The following is a 19,530-nucleotide window of genomic DNA, read 5'->3' as shown; positions in this document are numbered from 1 at the left end:
TGACTCATTTTGCGTCACTGGTACATACTGCTGTCAAAACAGTCCCGTTTTCCCTCGTCTGAACTATCTTTGCAAAAATCCAACAGCCTCTTGTCCATTTCATCACCTGGATCTTTGCAGAAGTGATTGCGAAAGAGGATTTGACAGATGTTATTACATCAGACTGTAGCATCCTGTTTATTTGTTCATTCATTTGTTTGGTTGGCAACATGTTTTGATGCTGCGTTTTAAATATATCATGTTTAATATTGACACTATGTGAAGTGAGGAGGGTTTATTGTAACACAGGGTTATTCGACTGAGCGTCTAACGGTCTTACAGGACGCACATGAAATGCGAAATAACAGAATCCACGCCCCCCCAACACATACACACTGCTTAAACCCAACTATTTCTTTAGTTTTCACCGAACACAAAGAGAAATCAATGAACTTGACTCGCTGTTCAAACACTTTCTTATTCTAAGTATGGTGTCACTCATGTGTTTAGATGCTCGGGCGGATTTATTTCGCAAAATCACAGCAAGTGCAAGACATTTTTATTGCGTGTAATATAACGTATGAACTACAACCTTCTGTGCAATACTTAGAATTTTGCTTGTGCAAATCAGAAAGTGAGGAAACTGTTAACTTCTTCAAAATAACTCTGCATTTTCCTCCACGGGCGTAGTCTTTCTGCGCCTGACGAAAGAAAACGAAAGGAAGAAACGCACGAGTGTGCGCACATTTAGAAAAAGCTGTTCAGGTGGATCTGCTTCGTTTTTAGTTTCCTTCTGAGGGTTTTGTACGCTTGGTAAAAACACTATGTTTTTCTTCATCTTTATTGCGTGGATAGGTAAGTGTATTTTTTTTCTTTGCGCTCTTTACTTTGTTAAAGTTACCAAATTATAGTTTCAGAACGGAACCCATCTTTCGGATGAAGCGCGCTGTTTCTTTTACATCAACTCCGTTTTTAGGGTCTGAGCACTCAAAGTGCAAAGGTCCCGTTGGGATTGTTCCGTTTATTATCATTTTTTTGGTATATATGCATGACGAGTCCCACAAACAACAAACTTTTAAATTTACATTGCGCACACGTGTCAGCAGCTGTGAGCATTATATGTAGGCCTGTTTTCGAAAAGTAGTCTACCTCCTATGTCCTTTTCCTAACAACACTTAAAGATGGTAATTCACAGTGACTTAGGGAAAAAAAAGAGTTGTAGGCTGAGAATCTGGATTACCTGAAAGTCGTCTCCCAAACCCGAATTTATAGTCCCGCACGTGTCAGTCTGCGTATAGGGTTTCCGTTACGTCTGCGATGGAGAGGTCGGCACTACACAAATAGACAGAAAATATCATGTACAGATATATTATGAATATATTCACTTTTTAAATTATTAATATTGAAGCTTTTTTTTCTTTTTGATCAGGTTGGCGCAGTTGTTATTGGGCTAGCAGCACGTGGCAATTAAAAATCACAGTTTAGGTATTTGGAGTGACTATGGTTAAAGTATCCGTTCATTTTACTTGGATCCTGATTTTAATCCTTAAATCAACTTATTTCCTTACCACGTTAATTACACCTTTCTGTATCTCATGCGGTCAAGTGAGCCCTCACTTGCGAAGGTAGCCGTCCTGTCACTACAAGGGCTTGTTACTAGGTGTTGCTGGTACTGTTCACTGTGCAGCTAATATTAGCTGCACAGTGAACATGTGTCAGATTTTCCTGCATCTATTTTTTTTCCTCTCGCTCATCTTTTCAGCTCCACATTTTCGCCACTGTTTCCGCACTAAACACTGCTCCACACGTTGCGCAAGTGCAAAGCAAAAGTATTGGAGGGCTAGCTCTGGGTATGTCTAGGAGATTTGAATTGGGCAATACAGTTGGCCCATCGGCGCAAAAGTGCGTCGCCCAACAGGAAAATGCCCGGTATGCCAGTTCACCAGTCCATCTCTGGAAGACACTGTGCGCTCAAAGATTTCTTTTCAACTCAGACAGCTCTGTATAGCCGGAACTGACTCTTGTGACAGCAGGTGTAGCAACAAAGCAAACGGAAATACGCTGTTAAATTATCTACTCAGTTAAAAGGAATTATATTCTGACAGCATTTGCAATAGAGGATGTTAAGGTGACACAAAGTTGTGGTCAGAAATTTCATTCTTATGGTGACACATCTGAATAACTTGTATTTATGTACAATTTCTTGAACTGGTGATCTTGGAATCGGCAATTGTTTGAAAATGTCTCATTAAGCTTCTAGAGTGGCCTTCCCAAAGCCCAAAGAACATCTAGTGAACCCACTACAACCTGAATAAGACTTGTAAAGCTACTACTCTTGTTAGTATTTGTCAGAGATTTTCTATAGAGAGTGCCCATTGAAACTGAAGTAAATTCAATCATTCAATTATTAGCAGTAACCTCACCAAGTTTAGTGGGTGGGTGGGAGATCTCAAACTGAAACAAATCTTGAAGAGTCTGCAACAGTGATCCCAGATAATGTTAGTTATATAATTTAGTGTGGCTTTATTCATCACTTTGGACATTGAGTATCCTCCTCAAGGCTTTTCCAACTGTAAATTTTGCTGCTCCAGGTCTGTTAGCCACGGTTCACAGTGAAACATTACCAGCATATGCACATTTGATAGTATTTTTCTTTACTATTTGATGATACGCCTAACTTAAGCTTTCCTGTATCGTTTTAGGAAAGCCTGTGAGCACTTCCTGTCCGTTAGAAATAAGCCCTCCTAGTGTTGTGGTAAGGTATCAAGGCTCCTTTTCAGCTAACTGCACCTCACTATCTAACCAGACCGATGGAATGGGATGGGAGTCTCCATATGGAGGAGTGGACTTTACCCAGAATGTCACTTCTCTTCCCTTTAAAATTGACTCTGTGCCAGCGTGGGAGATAGAGCCAATGTGTTATGTGAATTTCCGTGATGGTGATCAGTGTACAAAAGTGTTACCAGTCACTGTTTATAGTGAGTAGCCTTAACTTTGTCTCACACTTTTCAAGTATGTCATTAGTACTTAATAACTGGGTAAAATTAATTCATTTGATTTTTTTTTTATTTCAGAAATGCCAGACAGTGTGTCTCTGAAGAATTTAAGTGCAGTGGTGGAAAGCCAACAGTTTGCCATACAGTGTGACATTGTTAATGTTGCACCAGCAAGAAATCTCTCTGTGCTTTGGCACAAAGGAAATAAGATCTTGTCTTCTCAGACATTTGATGAGTCCAGTCCGTCTCCCGTCAGTAAGTCATCTGTCCTCACTCTGACTGCTCATAGAGATGATGATGGAGCTGAGATCTGGTGTGAAGCAAAACTAAACCTGTGGCCAGAGGAACAACGTCCTCTTCCAGTGCGTTCAGAGGCGCATATTCTGACTGTACTCTGTGAGTTTTTAAAATGATCTTAATGTAATCAAAAAAATATTTCTCTTTGTATTTTCATTTTCAAGTTTTTCTGTGTGCAATTTGATTTCACATATGTCCTCAGACCAACCAACCTTTATCAGCGCTTCAAATGAGACTCTGGACTTGCCAGCTGGTAAAAACATTTTAAGTTGCAATGCAACAGGAAACCCTTTGCCATCATACCACTGGCAATTCCCACAAGCAGCACAAGAGACGTACAAGGATCAGGATGTGAATTATCCTATTTTGACTGGACCATTTGAGTTTCCAGGGGTCTATACTTGCACCGCCTCAAACTCCCAGGGTACTGTGACTAAATACTTCACAGTCAACAAACCTCCAGGTAAGTTCTCATCAGTTAATTCAGTACATTTCCCATCTTGTTATATTTTATCATCTATGATTTTTTTTAAATTCTTCTTTAGGTATTGGTCCCGGGGCCATTGCTGCAATTGCAATTGCTGCAATTGTTTTTGTTATCTGTACTTTGGGAGTGATTCATCGCAAATGCAAAAGATAAGAGAATGTATTTTCAAAGCCAAAAAATTTGGTCTGTGCCATGTTTGAATCCTCAAAGTTTTTTAGCTACATTCTTAAATGTATTAAAAACACGAGGACTGGTAAAGCTCAAATAGCATGTTTTGTTTTAGCAATTTGTATCCATACATTTTTTTTATGGAAACATGATTGTACTTATCAACTGTAACGTCTGTATTTTTTTCTTCTTTCGATGTTTTAGTGTTTTACTTTTTTGACACCATAATTAGTTAATAAGGCCTATCTTTTCAAATGCAGGCTTCATTTGTCAAGCTCACTGTGATTCACTGTGTAGTGCTAATATAAAGAAAAGTTGGGACAAAAATTGCATCAACATAAACCTTTCAAGTATTTGACCGCTTAAAATCCCTGTCAGTATTAGTATGTCCTCACTAATGCACGCTACAGTTTTTAGATATAATCTCCTGAAAACAAGATTAGTAACTTTTTGCAGCATTGCTCACTTGCCACATGTTGTCTTTTGTCAATTTATTTTTGATCTGAAATCCAGTTTTACAAGCGTGCACACATTAAATCAAAAATAAAGTTGATAATAAGTGTCATGATGGTCATTATCTCTGTCTAATCGTTTAGGTCTTGTAAAGCCAGCTAACACTTTTGCCAATTATGATTTTGTGAAGAGCTTCATTCCTCTTTTCTGTTCACGTCTCCAAATCAAGAAAATCAATGTAGTGTTTGTCTGATGTCGAAGACGTAAAGGTTTAATTCAGGATAAAGCCTAGACAGAAAATGCATTAAAGAAAAGAAATAATGACAAAGACATTTACAACTACTCTCTTTATTACGGTAACAGCCATATTTTACCATGACAATAAAATATGGAATCTTCCTGGGATTTACACTGAATTCCTCAGTTGTTTGACGGTCTGCAAAGAGAGTGAAATTTAGTCAGCGACAAGATTATACAACATTATGACAAGTACATTGACAAAACTGACAGACTGAACTTACTTGGCCCATTCAACATTGAGAATAAGATGATCATATCCAAATCCTGACACTCCTGCGATGGCTCTTGCTGCATCCTCCCGACGGTGGAAACTGATAAAGGCAAATCCCTGTTGGAAACAGGATGAGATTACTGAAGCATGCTCAGTTTCAGTTCAATGTCAACAGTTTTTTTAAAAAGGAAAAGAAAACACACCCACACTCAGCAGCTGATACTTAAAAAAATATATACAAAAACGACAATAATAAAGTCAAGCACTCAATTTTCACTTTCACTGGAACACTTGACGGACAACATGTTTGTGTATTTTCTTACGAACAGAAAACTAAACACTGTAGTCAATTTATCAGCTACACCGTCTTGGAAAGAGGTTTGTTAAGAAATTGTTGCTGACACTTTATTAAATCAAATGTTCGCTTTATAACTGACCTTCGACTGTCCCGTGTTCTTGTCCTTGGCCAAATAGATCCTTGAGATTGAGCCAAATGGTCTGAAGAGCTCCTGCAAGTCTGTCTCACGGGTGTCCTCAGACAGGTTGGTGACACGAATGGTAGCATTGTCATCAGCTGTCAAAAACAAACAGTGTTTCTATTGAACAATACTTGAGGCTGTGCAGGCATTATCAACCATAATACCACTACCATTACACCATCCACTAGTTTCTAAAGATCTGTTTTGAAGCCCTGAAGTTTAGCATTTCCACTGTTGCCATCTCGGTTGCAAAAACTGGACGCAATTTGGGAGGCTGGGTGTGACTGTAACACTGCAAGCTCAGTGTAATGTATTTTTGACTGACAACTCATTAGCCATTGAGCATGCAATTTCATCTTCCTTTTTGAAACATAGCATTACTAAGACTTCCAAAAAAGTGAAAAAAAATAAGTGAGAGCCCATAAACTAAGAAAGCCTTTCCCTCTAAACTTCTATAGGACTGGAAGTCTTTTTGAAACCCTGCATTTCTATCGCCATCTGGTGGCAACACAATAGAAAGCCACCAGATGGCTGCATTGCTGCACTGGCTTCATTTTTCTGACCTGGAAGTTACATCCATGTTTTATAATGCCTATGGCAATTTCTCAAAGAATAACGGGTGTGAATAGTATAAGCAGACAATGTGCACCCACCTCTGCGGTTAGGCTGCATGGACTCCCCTCTTCTGGTGCCTCCATCCCTCAGGCTCGGAGGAACATACTTCCCGGTCTTGCTCTGTGCAGGCTGTGCAGGCTCTGGCTCCGCTGGTGAAAGGAAAAGCATGCAACATTAGTCATGATAACTTTAGGAACACCAAACCGCAACAGAACATCTGACAGCAAAAATTTGACTATATGAATGGTATGTTCATGATACCTGAACCAGCAGGCTTATCCTTGTCTCCAGTAGAAAGCCCGAGCTGTTCAGCCAGCTCCTTCTGCATTGGGCCCAGGGTGTCCTTGTACGGACAGCGTGTAGTCCAGTGATCACCTTTGCAAATACGACAAGACACGATCTTCTGTCCTTTCAGTTTGTTCATCGGATCTTCATCCTGGTCTTGGGCATTTAAGTCCTACAAAATGAAAAAGATACATCAAGTAAAAAGGCAAAGCTACACCATAGTTAACTTTTTTTTTTTTAATTAGAACAGTAAACAAAAGCAGCAACACAAAAAAGCAAGACTCTCACCTCTTTGCTGGAGATGAAAGTCATGAAGACATCATCACTGACGGTAGTGGTGGCAACATTAGGACCTGGTGCATCATACTCAGAGTTACCAAATTTCTTCCAGTTCTGAAATGAGTGCGGGATAATGTTTGACACAGAGTTTACTATTTTGCTCATGGATAAAGTGGAAAAAGGTTTACTTTTATTTAATTTAAAGACAGACCTTTCTTCTGGCAACAGCTTTTGAAGCTTTCCTTGTCTCAATCTTAAAGGTTCGCACAATCTAGAGGACAAAGAAACAAAATCAACAACATATAAATCAATATTAATATTAATTAATAATATTACAAACAAGTTTCTTTGTATACAGCAAGTGCAAATATTTAAGAAGGTTATGTTAAAAGGACTGGTTCTCATTTAGCAGTCATCTACTCTATTCAGGCTTTATGCAACATGTCTCATTCACCAATTAACAAAAGCATTTTTTCTACCTTGCTTTCTATCTAACATTAACACTTCAATGAAAGCATCAGGTTCAGTGTCTTGCCCAAGTATAGTTTGGCATGCAGACTGGAGCAGCAAGGAACCGAACAACCAACCTTCCAGTTAGTAGATGACCTGCTTTACCGCAGCCACCCTGAACTAATGCGCCTCTAATAAAATCTATACAAATCTTGAAAAATGCAGTCTTACTCGAAGCTTTCAGATGAAACTATGACCTCTAGAGGGCATCTGGTATCAATAAAAGAAATATTAAAAACCATTTAATGACTACATCTGTAACTTTGCTGTATAACATGTCAATTGAGAAGTTTGTAAATTTAGAATCTAGTAGATGGAAAACAAGAATGGGTTTTACTCTGTATCTATGTTTTAAATGTGCCTGTAATTGCTTTTTAACATATATTACTCATAGCTTATGAAGTTCTAATGCTCAAAATAAATTGTACAACCCATCATGTGCCACAGGGTTTCAGAGGTGCAGCCCAGGGTTGACCATGGACACCACAGACTAAAGCCTGATAACCTTACACAATCGATGATAAACCTTATCACACTCCGTTACAGAACTGCAGTTATATCAGTAACAACCGTTTTTCCTGCACTTTTTTGTGCAGCCATTTTTTTCATGCTCCTCCAGAGCCCTGTTTTAGACTGCAATTACTACATGGGCGACACCCATGCTTAGCAAAGGATCAATGAGTGGGAGAAAAAACTACTTGTCCTACAGCACTACAGACAGTATCTATATCTCCTTAACAAAAGTAATGCAATCACTGCATCCATTCTTATAACTCTATTGGTCTACAAATGCAATGATAGATGCATTTTTAACCATTTAAATATAATGAAGATAAGACTTTGTATAATGAGCCTTGTAAAAACGACATAATAAACGTTTTATTACCTTGTACTTCTTTCCATCATCATCTATTTTATATTCCGTGACAGTTTTAATATTTCCTTTGATGGTCTCCTTGGGGGATGGCAGTGTGCCTGTGAAGAAAACATTCAGTTTAGTCCTTGAAACTGCTAGAAAAACGATTGTTTTTCACGCCCCGTTTCTGAAGAGCTTCGCTTCCCACGTATTCAATCAAACTCTCAATGAAAGCACCATCAAGGCTCATCTTTTGATCAAATATCCAGTTCTGAATTGGATTTCACACTCGGGTGTTCTTATTTGCAATAAGACACTTATTGACTTTTGATTACCCGTGGCGCTGAAACCCTACTTCTAACACAGCTGTGTTGCTAGCGTAGCCTGCTAGCTGCACTCATGTTAGTACTGAGAGACCCTGCTTACGTCACTGTTACAGGCCTCAGCATATATCGGTAACTCTTTTCATCAATAAATCGTCCATCCATGTCAGTCACACGAATATATCACTCCAGCTTTTGCATAATTAGACAACCCAAATGTCTCAGGTAAACACATTTTTAGCTCTACGTTTACGCCTAACAACCACGTGGAAGTGGAAACCGCCTAGCCGGCCTCCGTCTTGAGTCACTGGACTACAGCAGATGTGTTAGCATTAGCTAAAGCTGATAATAGGCTCTTTACCTTCATCTCCTTCCTCCTCAACTTGATCAGCCCAGCTGGGCTTGGAGCTGAAAGACAGATGCGAAAATGCCACGTTATTTTGAGCTCAATAAAGACTTCACAGTATGAAATGAAACAAACAGAACTTACTCGTCGTATTCACTCGACGGCATCCTCACTGCTAGCTTTACTTTAGGACCGGAGCAGTATGAGTCGAGCGGCGTCGCTACTGTACGCACTTCCTACCACTTCACAATAAAAGTATAGTGTAATCCCTTTTTTTTTGCTTCAAAATAAGAGCGCAGAACTCATTGTCTAAAACCAAACCAAATTAAACATCGGGGTTGATAATAATCTGGAAAATTCTACGCAAATGTAAAATTAAGTTTTTAACAGAAAGCAATATCTGAGATCTTAGGGGTTTAAAAACAAACAAACAAAGACACGAACATGCAATTTACATGAACATGAAATTTAATTTAAAAAGTTTTTTTAAGAGCAACAATAACAACGATTTTTATTTTTCAATTCGACCAACTACATTTTTAAAGGGACTTCTACTACACAAAACTAGATTAGTGAAAATTAAATAATATTCTGGATTCTTTCAAACCTTCCTCACATGTTTGATAGTGGAAAAGAAGCACATTCAAGAGCAAATTTTGGGGCATTAGAAAACCTTTATTTCTAGCAGTATTCTTCAAAGCACTGTTGGTCTGCATTCAAGTCAAGGAACATAAGGTATTTCTGGAGATTGCACCTTTACAAATCCTTTGGACAGAGGTTGCACCACTGCAGCCTGTCTCACTCAAGTGGTAGATGTCTGTAGATGATGGTCGGTCAACTTTAGAAGCTGGCATGTTGACTTGATTTAACATGTTGTCAATTGTAGTAAAGCATTTTAAAAGAAGTTGGTTTCTTGTCCAATTGGGTGCAGTCTCTCCTGCAGACAACCGAAAATTCTGAGATGCATAGGTCAAAGAAATGTTAGATCTGCTCAAGGGCCAGATGCATATCTCAGGCGAGGTGTCAGGACTGATCATTTGCCATACACAGCTTGATTTTTTCAGACCCATCACTTCTTCTTTTGTTCTGCACTTGTTCAGTTTCCTTAGATTTTTTGAAGGACACACTGCACTTGACTAATATCCCGTTGGGAATCATGTTGTTGATGCAAAAAATATTTTATTTATCTTTGGGAATTTTCATAGATTCAACTAAAGTACTTTGAATAAGTTAAAATATTTTTCTGACAAGCTGCTAGCAACAAAAAATTAAAAGATACATTTAAAAATTGGTTCTTTGCTATGTTGTCTGTTATTTGTAGACACAACTCGGGTTCATCCTTTGCCATAGAGGACTTTGTTAATGCTTGAATGATTCATATGTCAGTATAAAATGGTTAAACAAACAAACAAACAAACACAAAAACAAAACGTTTTTCAGGTGATGTGATCAGATGCAAGGACTGGACTGAAAATTTGTGAAACCATAGAGAACTATTGCTCAGGAGCACTTAAAAATATAAGAAAGGCTGGCTCCTTGCAAACAAAATGAAAAGAAATAACTGATTCAGTATAATTTTTATTGCTGAACTAGGCCAACAGGAAATTAACCAAAATAAACACAATGAAAGTGTTTTAGAAAAGTCATAATAGAGACTAGTAACACTTTGAAATAAGATAGCTACAAGAAAGTCAAGCAAGTGCTATATGCATTGCATTGCATGTGTTAGACTGTACACAAAAACCACAACAAGAGCAACAGCTCATCACCCCCCAATGTTGTCTTCTGAGCTTTTTCCACAACATGCTACTCTCATACTGTCAAACACAGCCATGTAAAGGACCGGATGGATACACATGTTCACAGTTGCCAGTCCCTTTGACACTTGGTACATATCATAGATCCAACAGACAGTGTTGTCCGGATGCAATAATCTTAGATGCAAGTGATAAATCTGAAAGAAATGATAAGGCACGAAAGAAATGGCATACAGCACAAGCACTGATGCGACTAACAGGGCGACTTTGCGTTTCTCAAGAGGGGTTATGTTAACATTCTTCCAAACTACCCAAATCACCACACAGTAAGAAGTGAAAGTAACCAGGAAGGGAAACAGACACCCAAACATAGAGAGGAAAAATTTGTAAACGTAGTGAGGGTGTTCAGTCTTGTTGCAGAAGGACACGCACTGAATTTTGTTATTAGACCCATCTGAGCAAACAGATGCAAATTTCAACACCGGACTGGAAATGACTCCAACGATGACCCATATGACTATACTGGTGACCTTGGCGTGGCCAGGCGTTATATAGGAGCGGGTGAAAAATGGAAAAGCGAGGGCCACGCATCGATTCACGCTTATCGCCATGATGAAGAAGATGCTCACATATAAGTTGCATGTGAAAAGAAACTTTTCCAGCTTGCACACAGCGTCGCCGAACATCCAGTGCTTGTCCTTTGAGTAGTAGACGATTAACAACGGCAGGGTGAGGACGTACAGCAGGTCGCTGATGGCTAAGTTGCATGACAGAACAACACCGGTGTGCCAGTTTCTTCTCTCTTTGACGACCAGCAGCCACAGGGCGAACAGATTTCCAGCCAGAGCCACGACAAACTCAACTCCATACACCACAGGCAGGGCGCCTGTTTGAAACTTCTCACATTTAGAGAAGTTAGACAGCATGCTTTTAATTTGCTTTTAGGTACACTGTTAGAACTGTCCAAGCCCTGCAAATCAAAGTATATTAATGCATTAAATTTCATTATCTAATAAAACAACAATTATTCTGGCACAAATTTATATTTTTGTAGAAAAGGAAGTTATTGAAGCTATTTATAGAAACCGCTTTTCACTATCTAAAAGTTTAAAAGTGTTACAGCTAAAACAGAGATTATATTTAGTAATGAATTCTTTTTTTCTCTTACCGAAAGGGTGACGAATAGTGCGTTATGACTTGAAAGTTAAGTCCTGCGTGATAGATAGGAAAAATATGAAACACTTCTCAAGTACCATTCTTATCTCTGTCGGTGATAGAAGTGAGCGAGAAGCGGAACGCACGCATGAGCATAGAAGCAACTTCCTCATACCCTTTGTCTTTATTTCACAACTAGAAGAAGGAAAAGCACGACGCCAACGTCAAGCATCTGTAATAGTCACAGGACAGATTAGGTATGTTGTAGCAAAGCTTCCATCCACATTTGTTTTGTTTTTTAATCTTTCCCTTCATCTGCCATTAGTCTAAATTTGGGAGGATCATTTATACATATATATATTCACATTATAACAAATGTAATCTATTCCATATCACATAGAGTAAAAACAAAAAGTCAATTGCTGACCAGGAATTTTAAAAAACTAGCCAACATCGTCCTTTTGTGGTGCTGGGCCAACATGCACTGAGGGAGCTGCTTTGCTTATTATTACTTGTTTGGCTATGATTGGCAATATACTACTTCCCTTTTTCTTATCCTCAATGCAACTCTGGATTTCACATCAATATTTGTAGGTGTCAAATGTTCAGAACTGTACATGAAAGCTTAGAAAATGTGTCATAGCAGTTATTAAATATAGTAAAAAGGACTATTAAAGGTCAAGTTCATTTTTATGATCCTTAAACACTTGAATCATTTATCATACTTAAACATCTTTTTCTCAGATACTTTATTTTCAGAAAGATCAACATATTTTGCTTTCAATAATGTGTCAAAAACAATAGGTGACATGAACTTTTCATTAAAAGTCTTAATATTTCATTTCATTTTAAACTGGTATCAAAAGGTGCTCATGTAATGCGGTTATTTTTCATTTAGCTTTCCCTCATCTGTAACAGTGTTTCCATGACATTATGCTTGGACAGCAACTCAGGAAGAGATACTAATAGTTGCTGGCTGCTTTCTTCCAACTTTGTATCTCTTTGCAGTTACTTAAAGTTTAGTAAAACAAAAGATCGATTAAAAAGAGACAAACTGGGAGTCAATTTATTTACAGAACAAATACAGTTTGAAATTCAAAGATCTTTGCATAACAGAAAGAGGTCGGTTTTCTGGTGACAAATATAAATGCTAACAGGAAACTCTCACAGGCGTCACTTGCAGATAAAGCATTCACCAGTTAAATAACTTTTCCACGTTTCCTGTTGGAAACAGAAAATTTCTCCAAGTCCAGTTTAAAAGGAAGTACTGAAGGTCAGCCTTTTCCCTTCCTCTGTTTGAAGCCTTGCTTTCTTCCTCCTGCACTCTTATTGAAGCCTTGCTTTCTTCCTCCTGCACTCTTATTGAAGCCCATTTTGCCTTTCTGACTTTTAGACTTGAATGGTCTGTCCCCATTTCTCCTTTTCCCACCAAATCTATCCTGCTCTCCAGCTCTCTTTGCTTCAAAAGCCTTTCCTGTAGGCTTCATTTTCTTCCCAAATGATTTTTCCCCATCCCTGGATTTCTTCCATCCTTCTTTCTGTTGTTTTTTCCCTGTTTGGTTTCTATGCTGTCCTCCTGGTGATTTGGAACCTCTGTCTTTTAAAGATTGACCAGGGGACAACTTCCTCTTCTTGGCAGGTCCATGAGATTTTTCTGAACTCCTCCTCTTCTTCTTTCCACTCGGAAACATGCCTACATGGAAAACATCTGTTAATACTTAAAAAGACCCCAGTGAACTAAAAGTGTCAAGTAAATGAGCTACAGTCACCTTCTTCTGGCTCCTCTCCTACGGCCTGTCTGTAGTACTCTGCCTCGTCATCAGACTCAGCATCAGCTCCCTGACCGTCCTGAGCCCCTGGATCCTCCACCTCACTGTCCTCTTCAGCTTCGGCACGTTTCTTCTTAATGCCTTCCAGGCTCTTTTTCCTGTGAGAAAGAAATGGAGACACAGTTTGTCATAAACCGCATCAAAAAATGGATACAAAAAAAGGAAAGTCAAAACATTTGAAAGCCAAATTACCTGTGCTCTTCTTTTTTCTCTGTCTTCTGAGCGATGTTCTGCTCCTGCTTTTTCCGGCGTTCCTCCTTTTCTTTTATCTTTGCCTCCTTCCTCTTCAGGATCTCCTGGATTTCTTCCTCCGTCTTGGAGACTACAAGGATTGTACAAATAATTCCTGGTTAAGAACAGTTTTTGCCAGCTTCCAAACGATAAATAAAATTCTGCAAGTTCAGGGTGTATCAGTAAGCGTTTACTTTTTTTTTTTTTTTAGAGAGAAATCATAGAATTCATACAGTTTTTTTCATCATGTACACCCCTGCGTATGCTAAAGAAAAAATTAGGAAAAGGACGCGCTTACTCATGGAGTGATATATGACGTTCCCCTCGCCCATCCCTTCTTGAATCTTCATTAACCGCAGAGTCATGCGAGGACCAATCTGAGAACAGCACAATGAAATTTTCAGCACCACTCAAACACTATTTAGGGAAAATAAAAATAAAAAAATAAATCAACTTTGTGCGCGTACGCACTTCGGTCAAGCGGACGGCACTCTGCTGGGACGCCATGTTGCCTCTTCCAGAGTAGACCTGTGGAAGTTCGGTAACGTTGTGCTCCTCATCTTGCTCAACTTCACTTTCTGAGAGGTTTGCCCCCCTGAGAATGGTTACAAAGAACATTTCATTAGACAAAACTCCAGCTCACCAACGGCTACAAATCCGAGCCCCTTTTAATCCTCGAGGCTACAGCAATTGTACCTGAAAAAGAACCTTACTTCATCAGCAGCTCACTGATATCCTCAAACTTGTTCATATCAGGGAACCTCTCCTGCATCAGCTTCTTGACTCCACGGCTCACTCCCACAGGGACAACCTTGAGGCTGCTGCAGGGTGGGAACAACATATTGGTCAATTTCAATGTGTAATCAGTAAACAGAGTAAAAACAAACAAACAAATGTTTTTATCCTGTGGGGGCTCATCAGTGCGTTTACTTTGGACATAGATCACTGAACAGTCAAGTCAAGGTCTGTCATCATCTGAGCCCGAATTTCACAGGATTGTTGTTGAATGTAGGTTTAAGTAACTGGAACTAGTTTCGTGTACGTTCCTTAACAGCGCATCATCTGTGATGTGTGCGCAGATGCATAGATTCAAAAGCGTTGTGACCTGATGTTTATAAGCAACTTAAAATGATAAAGAATAGCCAATTTTTACTTACTAATGCCGGAATTCAATTTCCTCTGATTCGGAATTGTAGCTTAACAGGACACACCTCTTGATGGTGTTGAGGCTTATCTAAAACATAAGAAACAGAACGAAACATTCCTCTTGAGTGGAAGTCAGGGTTAGGCAATCACAAAGCTGAATGGATCAACAGAGAGATCAGAAAGCGTTTACTTTTGATAAATCTTCACATAAACTCAGAAGACTATACTTTCATCATATCAATGAGGTTTTAAACCTCGAGTCACCCAAGGAAAAAATATTGCAGTAGCTTTAGTGGTAAAACCCACCTTGTGCACATTTATGGAAGGAAACATGTTTTGGAACATGGTGGCCATAAGTTTGATATGCATGCCATCTTGTCCAAAGTTATTAAGGATGAGCAGCGGATGATACTTGAACTGCTCCTCGTGCATCCTGTGCTTCTTCAGAGATGAAACGACATCTTTGATAAGACAGTACTGGAAAAAAAACAAAACAAAAAAGACAACTTTGTAAAAGTAAGGAATAGAACGATCAAGAAAGAAATCGCAACTTTGGTAGTTTGGGCACATCAGTGCGTTTACTTTGAAAAACATTTATTAATCACATTTTAAAATGTCATGAACCCATGACTCATTTGATTTAGTTTTATTTTGCATGCACAGTTTAAATTATTTACCTTGGTGACCTGGAAATGAAGCATGGGACCTTTGGGAAGACGAGCAACTCTCTGTAAGAAGAATGTTTGATTAGATTTATAACAGAGCCACAGATTTGACATACAGTTGCAAATGCATTTGTTTACAGTCTAATATAAGGATTCTCAACTTGATGTGACAGGAAGCCAGGTGCTTGCTAATATTAAACAATATAAAATGTAAAAATTAAAAAAGGTCTAATATTTCGCTATTTTCAAATGACTTAACTACTTTAGCTCTGACACCAAGCACATTTAGAGGTAAATTATAGGCCTCAGTCAATCAGTACTCTAAGGTCATCTTACCATGTTGATACTGGTGGGCGTTTTGCTGAAGATGTTGAAGTGCGTCACTCCCAGTGGTCCTGCTATCGCAACAAAGTCTTTGAGCACATTCTTCTTCCTAACCTGTTTTTTTTTTTTTTTGGTAAAAAAGTAAAACGATTTTACGCACAGTCTGCAGAAATAAAATATGAATAAATCAATACAATAGTTGCCTAAAGAACTCAAAGAAGGGACCTTGAGAGAGACTGCGGTGTAGGGCTCCATGACTTTTCGGATATCGATAATGAGCTGACCCACGTTTTTTCCAACCTGGCCCCGGTGAAACACCAAAGTGTGGGGCACAGCCGAGTAAGTCTCCTCGGCCTCATGGTTGGCCTGTAATCGGTCTTTCTTCTGATTCCGGGTCTGTTGAGGGCGATAAACACATATTAGTAAAGGGGTCAATTACTGACTGTTGCTGGTCTCACGTTTAGCTTTAAGTTTAGTGAAAAGAAGGCTAACGTGAAAGGGTCTCACGACACAACTAGCTTTACAAACCACACACATTTTCATACTCATCGCTAACCACAACCCAACAGGGTTTCCATTTAATAAAAGTAACAGTTTGGTTTTTCGCAAACTAACAATGATTAAATAGCCTCTTTAATAGCAGCATTTCAATCCACATCGGCTAATTTTTTAGCACAGGCCGGTACTTACCTTTGATTTCCCCATAATTCAGCTCGAAACAGAGCGCAAGAGTGTAATGGGAACAAAAACACACTCACAAAAACTATCGCTATACTATACTTAAGCTACCAAGAACGATCAAGCTCATTTTTTGACGATATTAACCAACAGTTAGTCCAAACTGAAGTTAACGTGACGCCACCCACATGGCTCTACTCTGCTTTTCTAGTGTGTGTCACAGGCTAATAAGTCCGTATTTCTCGTGTCTTCGATAGTTCCTAGCCGGTGTACGCTACTTTGTTTTTTCCAATTGCAGTTCATCATAGTAACCGCTGGATGGCCGTAGACAGCTGAGACGGCTGCATCTCTTTGAAAGATGGTAATCGACCCCCTCCCTTTCTATGAATTTTGGAATAATAATAAAAGAAAAATAAAGTAACACAAGTAACATATTCTAATTCTATCTATTTAATTCAATATACATCTCAAAAAGTTGATTCTGTTCATCTGGACGTAGCATTTTGTGTTTCATCGCTCATCCAAGTGACATCTTCAGTCTCAGCTGACTGCAGGTTTCCCCAAACCACTGAAGTGGGCTGGTTTCAGTCATTGTGCAAATATACTGTTTATAAGATTTGGGGAAACCTGCAGTCAGCTGAGACTGAAGATGTCACGAGACGGCCTACCTGAAGGAGATTAATAATCCGGAGAACTGGTGCCAGAGGAACAACCTCCTTCTAAACGTCAGTAAGACAAAGGAGCTGATAGTGGACTTCAGCACTAAGCAGGAGAGGAACTACCAGACCCCCGTCATCAACGAGTGCCCAGTGGAGAGAGTGGACAGCTTCAAATACCTCGGAGTTCACATCACGCAGGACCTGTCATGGTCCTGTCACATCAACACCGTGGTGAAAAAGGCCCGTCAGCGTCTCTACCACCTCAGACGCTTGAGAGACTTCCAACTGCCCTCCAAGGTGCTCAGGAACTTTTACTCCTGCACCATAGAGAGCATCCTGAAGGGAAACATCTCAACCTGGTTCGGGAACAGCACCATGCAGGACAGACGAGCTCTACAGAGGGTTGTGCGGTCAGCTGAGCGCACCATCCGCTCCGAGCTCCCTGACCTGCACTCAATCTACAGCAGGCGGTGCCGGACCAAGGCCAGGAAGATCGTGAAGGACCTCAGCCATCCCAACAACAGACTGTTCTCTCTGTTGAGGTCAGGAAAGCGATTCCGCTCCCTGAAGACCAACACAGAGAGACTGAGGAGGAGCTTCTTCCCGCAGGCGATACGGTCTCTCAATCACACCACCACACAGTACTGACCCACACATATGGTTTTTACACACACACTGGACTTTCTGGACATTATAGTGACCAGTGTTGTGCAAAAAAACAATGTGTGCAAAAACATTGTTTTTTTGCACAACACTGGTCACTATATTCTTCATTTCCGGTTAATACTTGTACAGCTGCTGTTATTGTGTATATATTTATTTATATTTAGATTTCTTCATACATTCTTATATAGTTCTATATTGTGTATTTTGTTGTACAGTTATTTTATTTTCAACTTTAATTTATATATTTTATCTTATTCCTTCCCAGTTAAATTTACCCTTCATTCTAATTTGTGTTGTACAGTTATTTCATTTTTAACCTTAATTTATATTTTATTCCTTCTTAGTTAAATTTACCCTTTTTAATTTTTCATATTTATTTCCTATCTTATTCATAGCCTTTTCCTTTTTTGTTTTCTTTAGGTCACAAGCAGTTATCCAAGCATTTCACTACATATCGTACTGTGTATGACTGTGTACGTGACAAATAAAATTTGAATTTGAATTTGAATTTGGATGAGTGATGAAACACAAAACGCTACGTCCAGATGAACAGAATCAACTTTTGGAGATTTACTTTCCTGGATGATTGAGAATGCATCAAGACGAAATTCAATATACACTCAATAAACAAGAACACAGTATTATGGAAAAGTCTTGAGCCACTCCTCATTTCTTTCTGCAATTTGCAAGGCCTCAAACTCACACACACACACACACACACACACACACACACACACACACACACACACACACACACACACACACACACACACACACACACACACACACACACAAAGAAAACGGCTATATTCATTATATTCATTCTATGGGCAAACATTGGCTTATTTGAAGTTCAACAGTTTAATTATACAATTTTTGATAGAAAACCAATACTCTAAATGTAGCATCATGACGTTAATGAGAGCGTAAAGTCTTTGTCTCTCTGACATAAGAAAAAAAGTGTTTATTTGTTTTGGCAGTATAGAGAAAACTATAATGAAAAAAAATGTGTGATCAGAGCTTGGGTGTGACCCAGTGCAATACTGTAAGCTGATCTGAAAGTAGAAATAGAGACAGCGTTTTAGGTGTGGTTTCTGTTCACACTTTGACCTCAGCACTGTGTGACTGTGACTATCTTTACTGTTTTTCAGTATTGCTGATTTTCCCATAAAGATGATGCAGTAGCAAAGAACTATCTCAGAGCCACTGCTGTCATGTAAAAGGCAACTCAGACCATCACAACTTATTATTATTATAACAAAGTGCATAATCTGCTGCAATTAACCCACTAGACTGAGTGATGCTGGAGGACCAATATATATGTATGTATGTATGTATGTATGTATGTATGTATGTATGTATGTATGTATGTATGTATGTATGTATATATATATATATATATACATACATACATATATACATATATATTGGTCCTCCAGCATCACTCAGTCTAGTGGGTTAATTTATGAAAATCATAAAAAGCTGATGAGTGTGAAGCTTTACTTTTCACAGAATGTGATGGGACCCAGAATTTCCCGAACAAGCACCTGCAGCAGTATAAAGAGCTGTAATGGCATTTAGAGCAGCAGACCAATCCACTTTTAATTTGAGAGTCACCGTCTTGGCAACAAAACAGACTCACTGAATAAGCATGGTTACATACAGGACGAAACCTTTACATACAGGATACAACCATTTTTGAAGCGCCACTGCAGTCACAAAGAAGGCTGAAGTACAGGTGCAGCCTTTATTCTAGTCTTTGTGGCATAAAGAGGCAACAGTCTTTTCCTAGACTGGTATCATTACTATCACTTCACTACATTCCCAGCACTGTCT

At 39.0% G+C, this 19,530-nt stretch overlaps 4 protein-coding genes across 5 annotated transcripts; 1 reads left to right on the top strand and 3 right to left on the bottom strand.

Moving 5' to 3' along the window:
• Positions 1 to 546: 546 nt before the first annotated feature.
• LOC147332815 (intercellular adhesion molecule 1-like) lies at positions 547 to 4,492 on the top strand. The gene is made up of 5 exons (XM_086289562.1): positions 547 to 834; positions 2,682 to 2,957; positions 3,054 to 3,371; positions 3,475 to 3,735; positions 3,818 to 4,492. Exons 1-5 carry the CDS (start codon positions 804 to 806, stop codon positions 3,910 to 3,912), a joined length of 981 nt encoding a protein of 326 aa, XP_086145688.1. The 5' UTR covers positions 547 to 803; the 3' UTR covers positions 3,913 to 4,492.
• A 220-nt stretch (positions 4,493 to 4,712) lies between these two features.
• Positions 4,713 to 8,837, bottom strand: eif3g (eukaryotic translation initiation factor 3, subunit G). Its single transcript, XM_086289563.1, has 10 exons — positions 8,729 to 8,837; positions 8,600 to 8,646; positions 7,946 to 8,034; positions 6,761 to 6,820; positions 6,559 to 6,663; positions 6,247 to 6,442; positions 6,024 to 6,134; positions 5,329 to 5,465; positions 4,902 to 5,008; positions 4,713 to 4,816 (listed from the first exon to the last, which is right to left on the bottom strand). Exons 1-10 carry the CDS (start codon positions 8,749 to 8,751, stop codon positions 4,801 to 4,803), a joined length of 891 nt encoding a protein of 296 aa, XP_086145689.1. The 5' UTR covers positions 8,752 to 8,837; the 3' UTR covers positions 4,713 to 4,800.
• A 1,307-nt stretch (positions 8,838 to 10,144) lies between these two features.
• Positions 10,145 to 11,647, bottom strand: p2ry11 (purinergic receptor P2Y11). The gene is made up of 2 exons (XM_086290718.1): positions 11,510 to 11,647; positions 10,145 to 11,311 (listed from the first exon to the last, which is right to left on the bottom strand). Exon 2 carries the CDS (start codon positions 11,265 to 11,267, stop codon positions 10,350 to 10,352), a length of 918 nt encoding a protein of 305 aa, XP_086146844.1. The 5' UTR covers positions 11,268 to 11,311; positions 11,510 to 11,647; the 3' UTR covers positions 10,145 to 10,349.
• Positions 11,648 to 12,535: 888 nt separating this feature from the next.
• Positions 12,536 to 16,605, bottom strand: ppan (peter pan homolog). Of its 2 annotated transcripts, XM_086289561.1 has the most exons (13): positions 16,382 to 16,605; positions 15,917 to 16,087; positions 15,704 to 15,805; positions 15,380 to 15,430; positions 15,009 to 15,179; positions 14,714 to 14,790; positions 14,270 to 14,377; positions 14,028 to 14,151; positions 13,855 to 13,933; positions 13,518 to 13,647; positions 13,266 to 13,423; positions 12,833 to 13,189; positions 12,536 to 12,799 (listed from the first exon to the last, which is right to left on the bottom strand). In XM_086289561.1, the coding sequence occupies exons 1-13, from the start codon at positions 16,394 to 16,396 to the stop codon at positions 12,771 to 12,773; spliced, it is 1,572 nt and encodes a 523-aa protein (XP_086145687.1). In that variant the 5' UTR covers positions 16,397 to 16,605; the 3' UTR covers positions 12,536 to 12,770. The 2 variants fall into 2 exon arrangements, with proteins under 2 accessions (XP_086145687.1, XP_086145685.1); XM_086289559.1 differs by having other exon boundaries at positions 12,536 to 13,189.
• Between the last annotated feature and the right edge of the window lie 2,925 nt (positions 16,606 to 19,530).

This window comes from Aulonocara sp. 'chitande type north' Nkhata Bay, linkage group LG4, assembly GCF_057382095.1.
Source record: "Aulonocara sp. 'chitande type north' Nkhata Bay isolate Kocher_YH1m ecotype deep benthic linkage group LG4, A_spYH_male_GT1.1, whole genome shotgun sequence".
Lineage (NCBI taxonomy): Eukaryota > Metazoa > Chordata > Actinopteri > Cichliformes > Cichlidae > Aulonocara > Aulonocara sp. 'chitande type north' Nkhata Bay.
The sequence above is the reverse complement of the archived record's forward strand: the minus strand, read 5'-3'. Positions and strand labels throughout refer to the sequence as shown.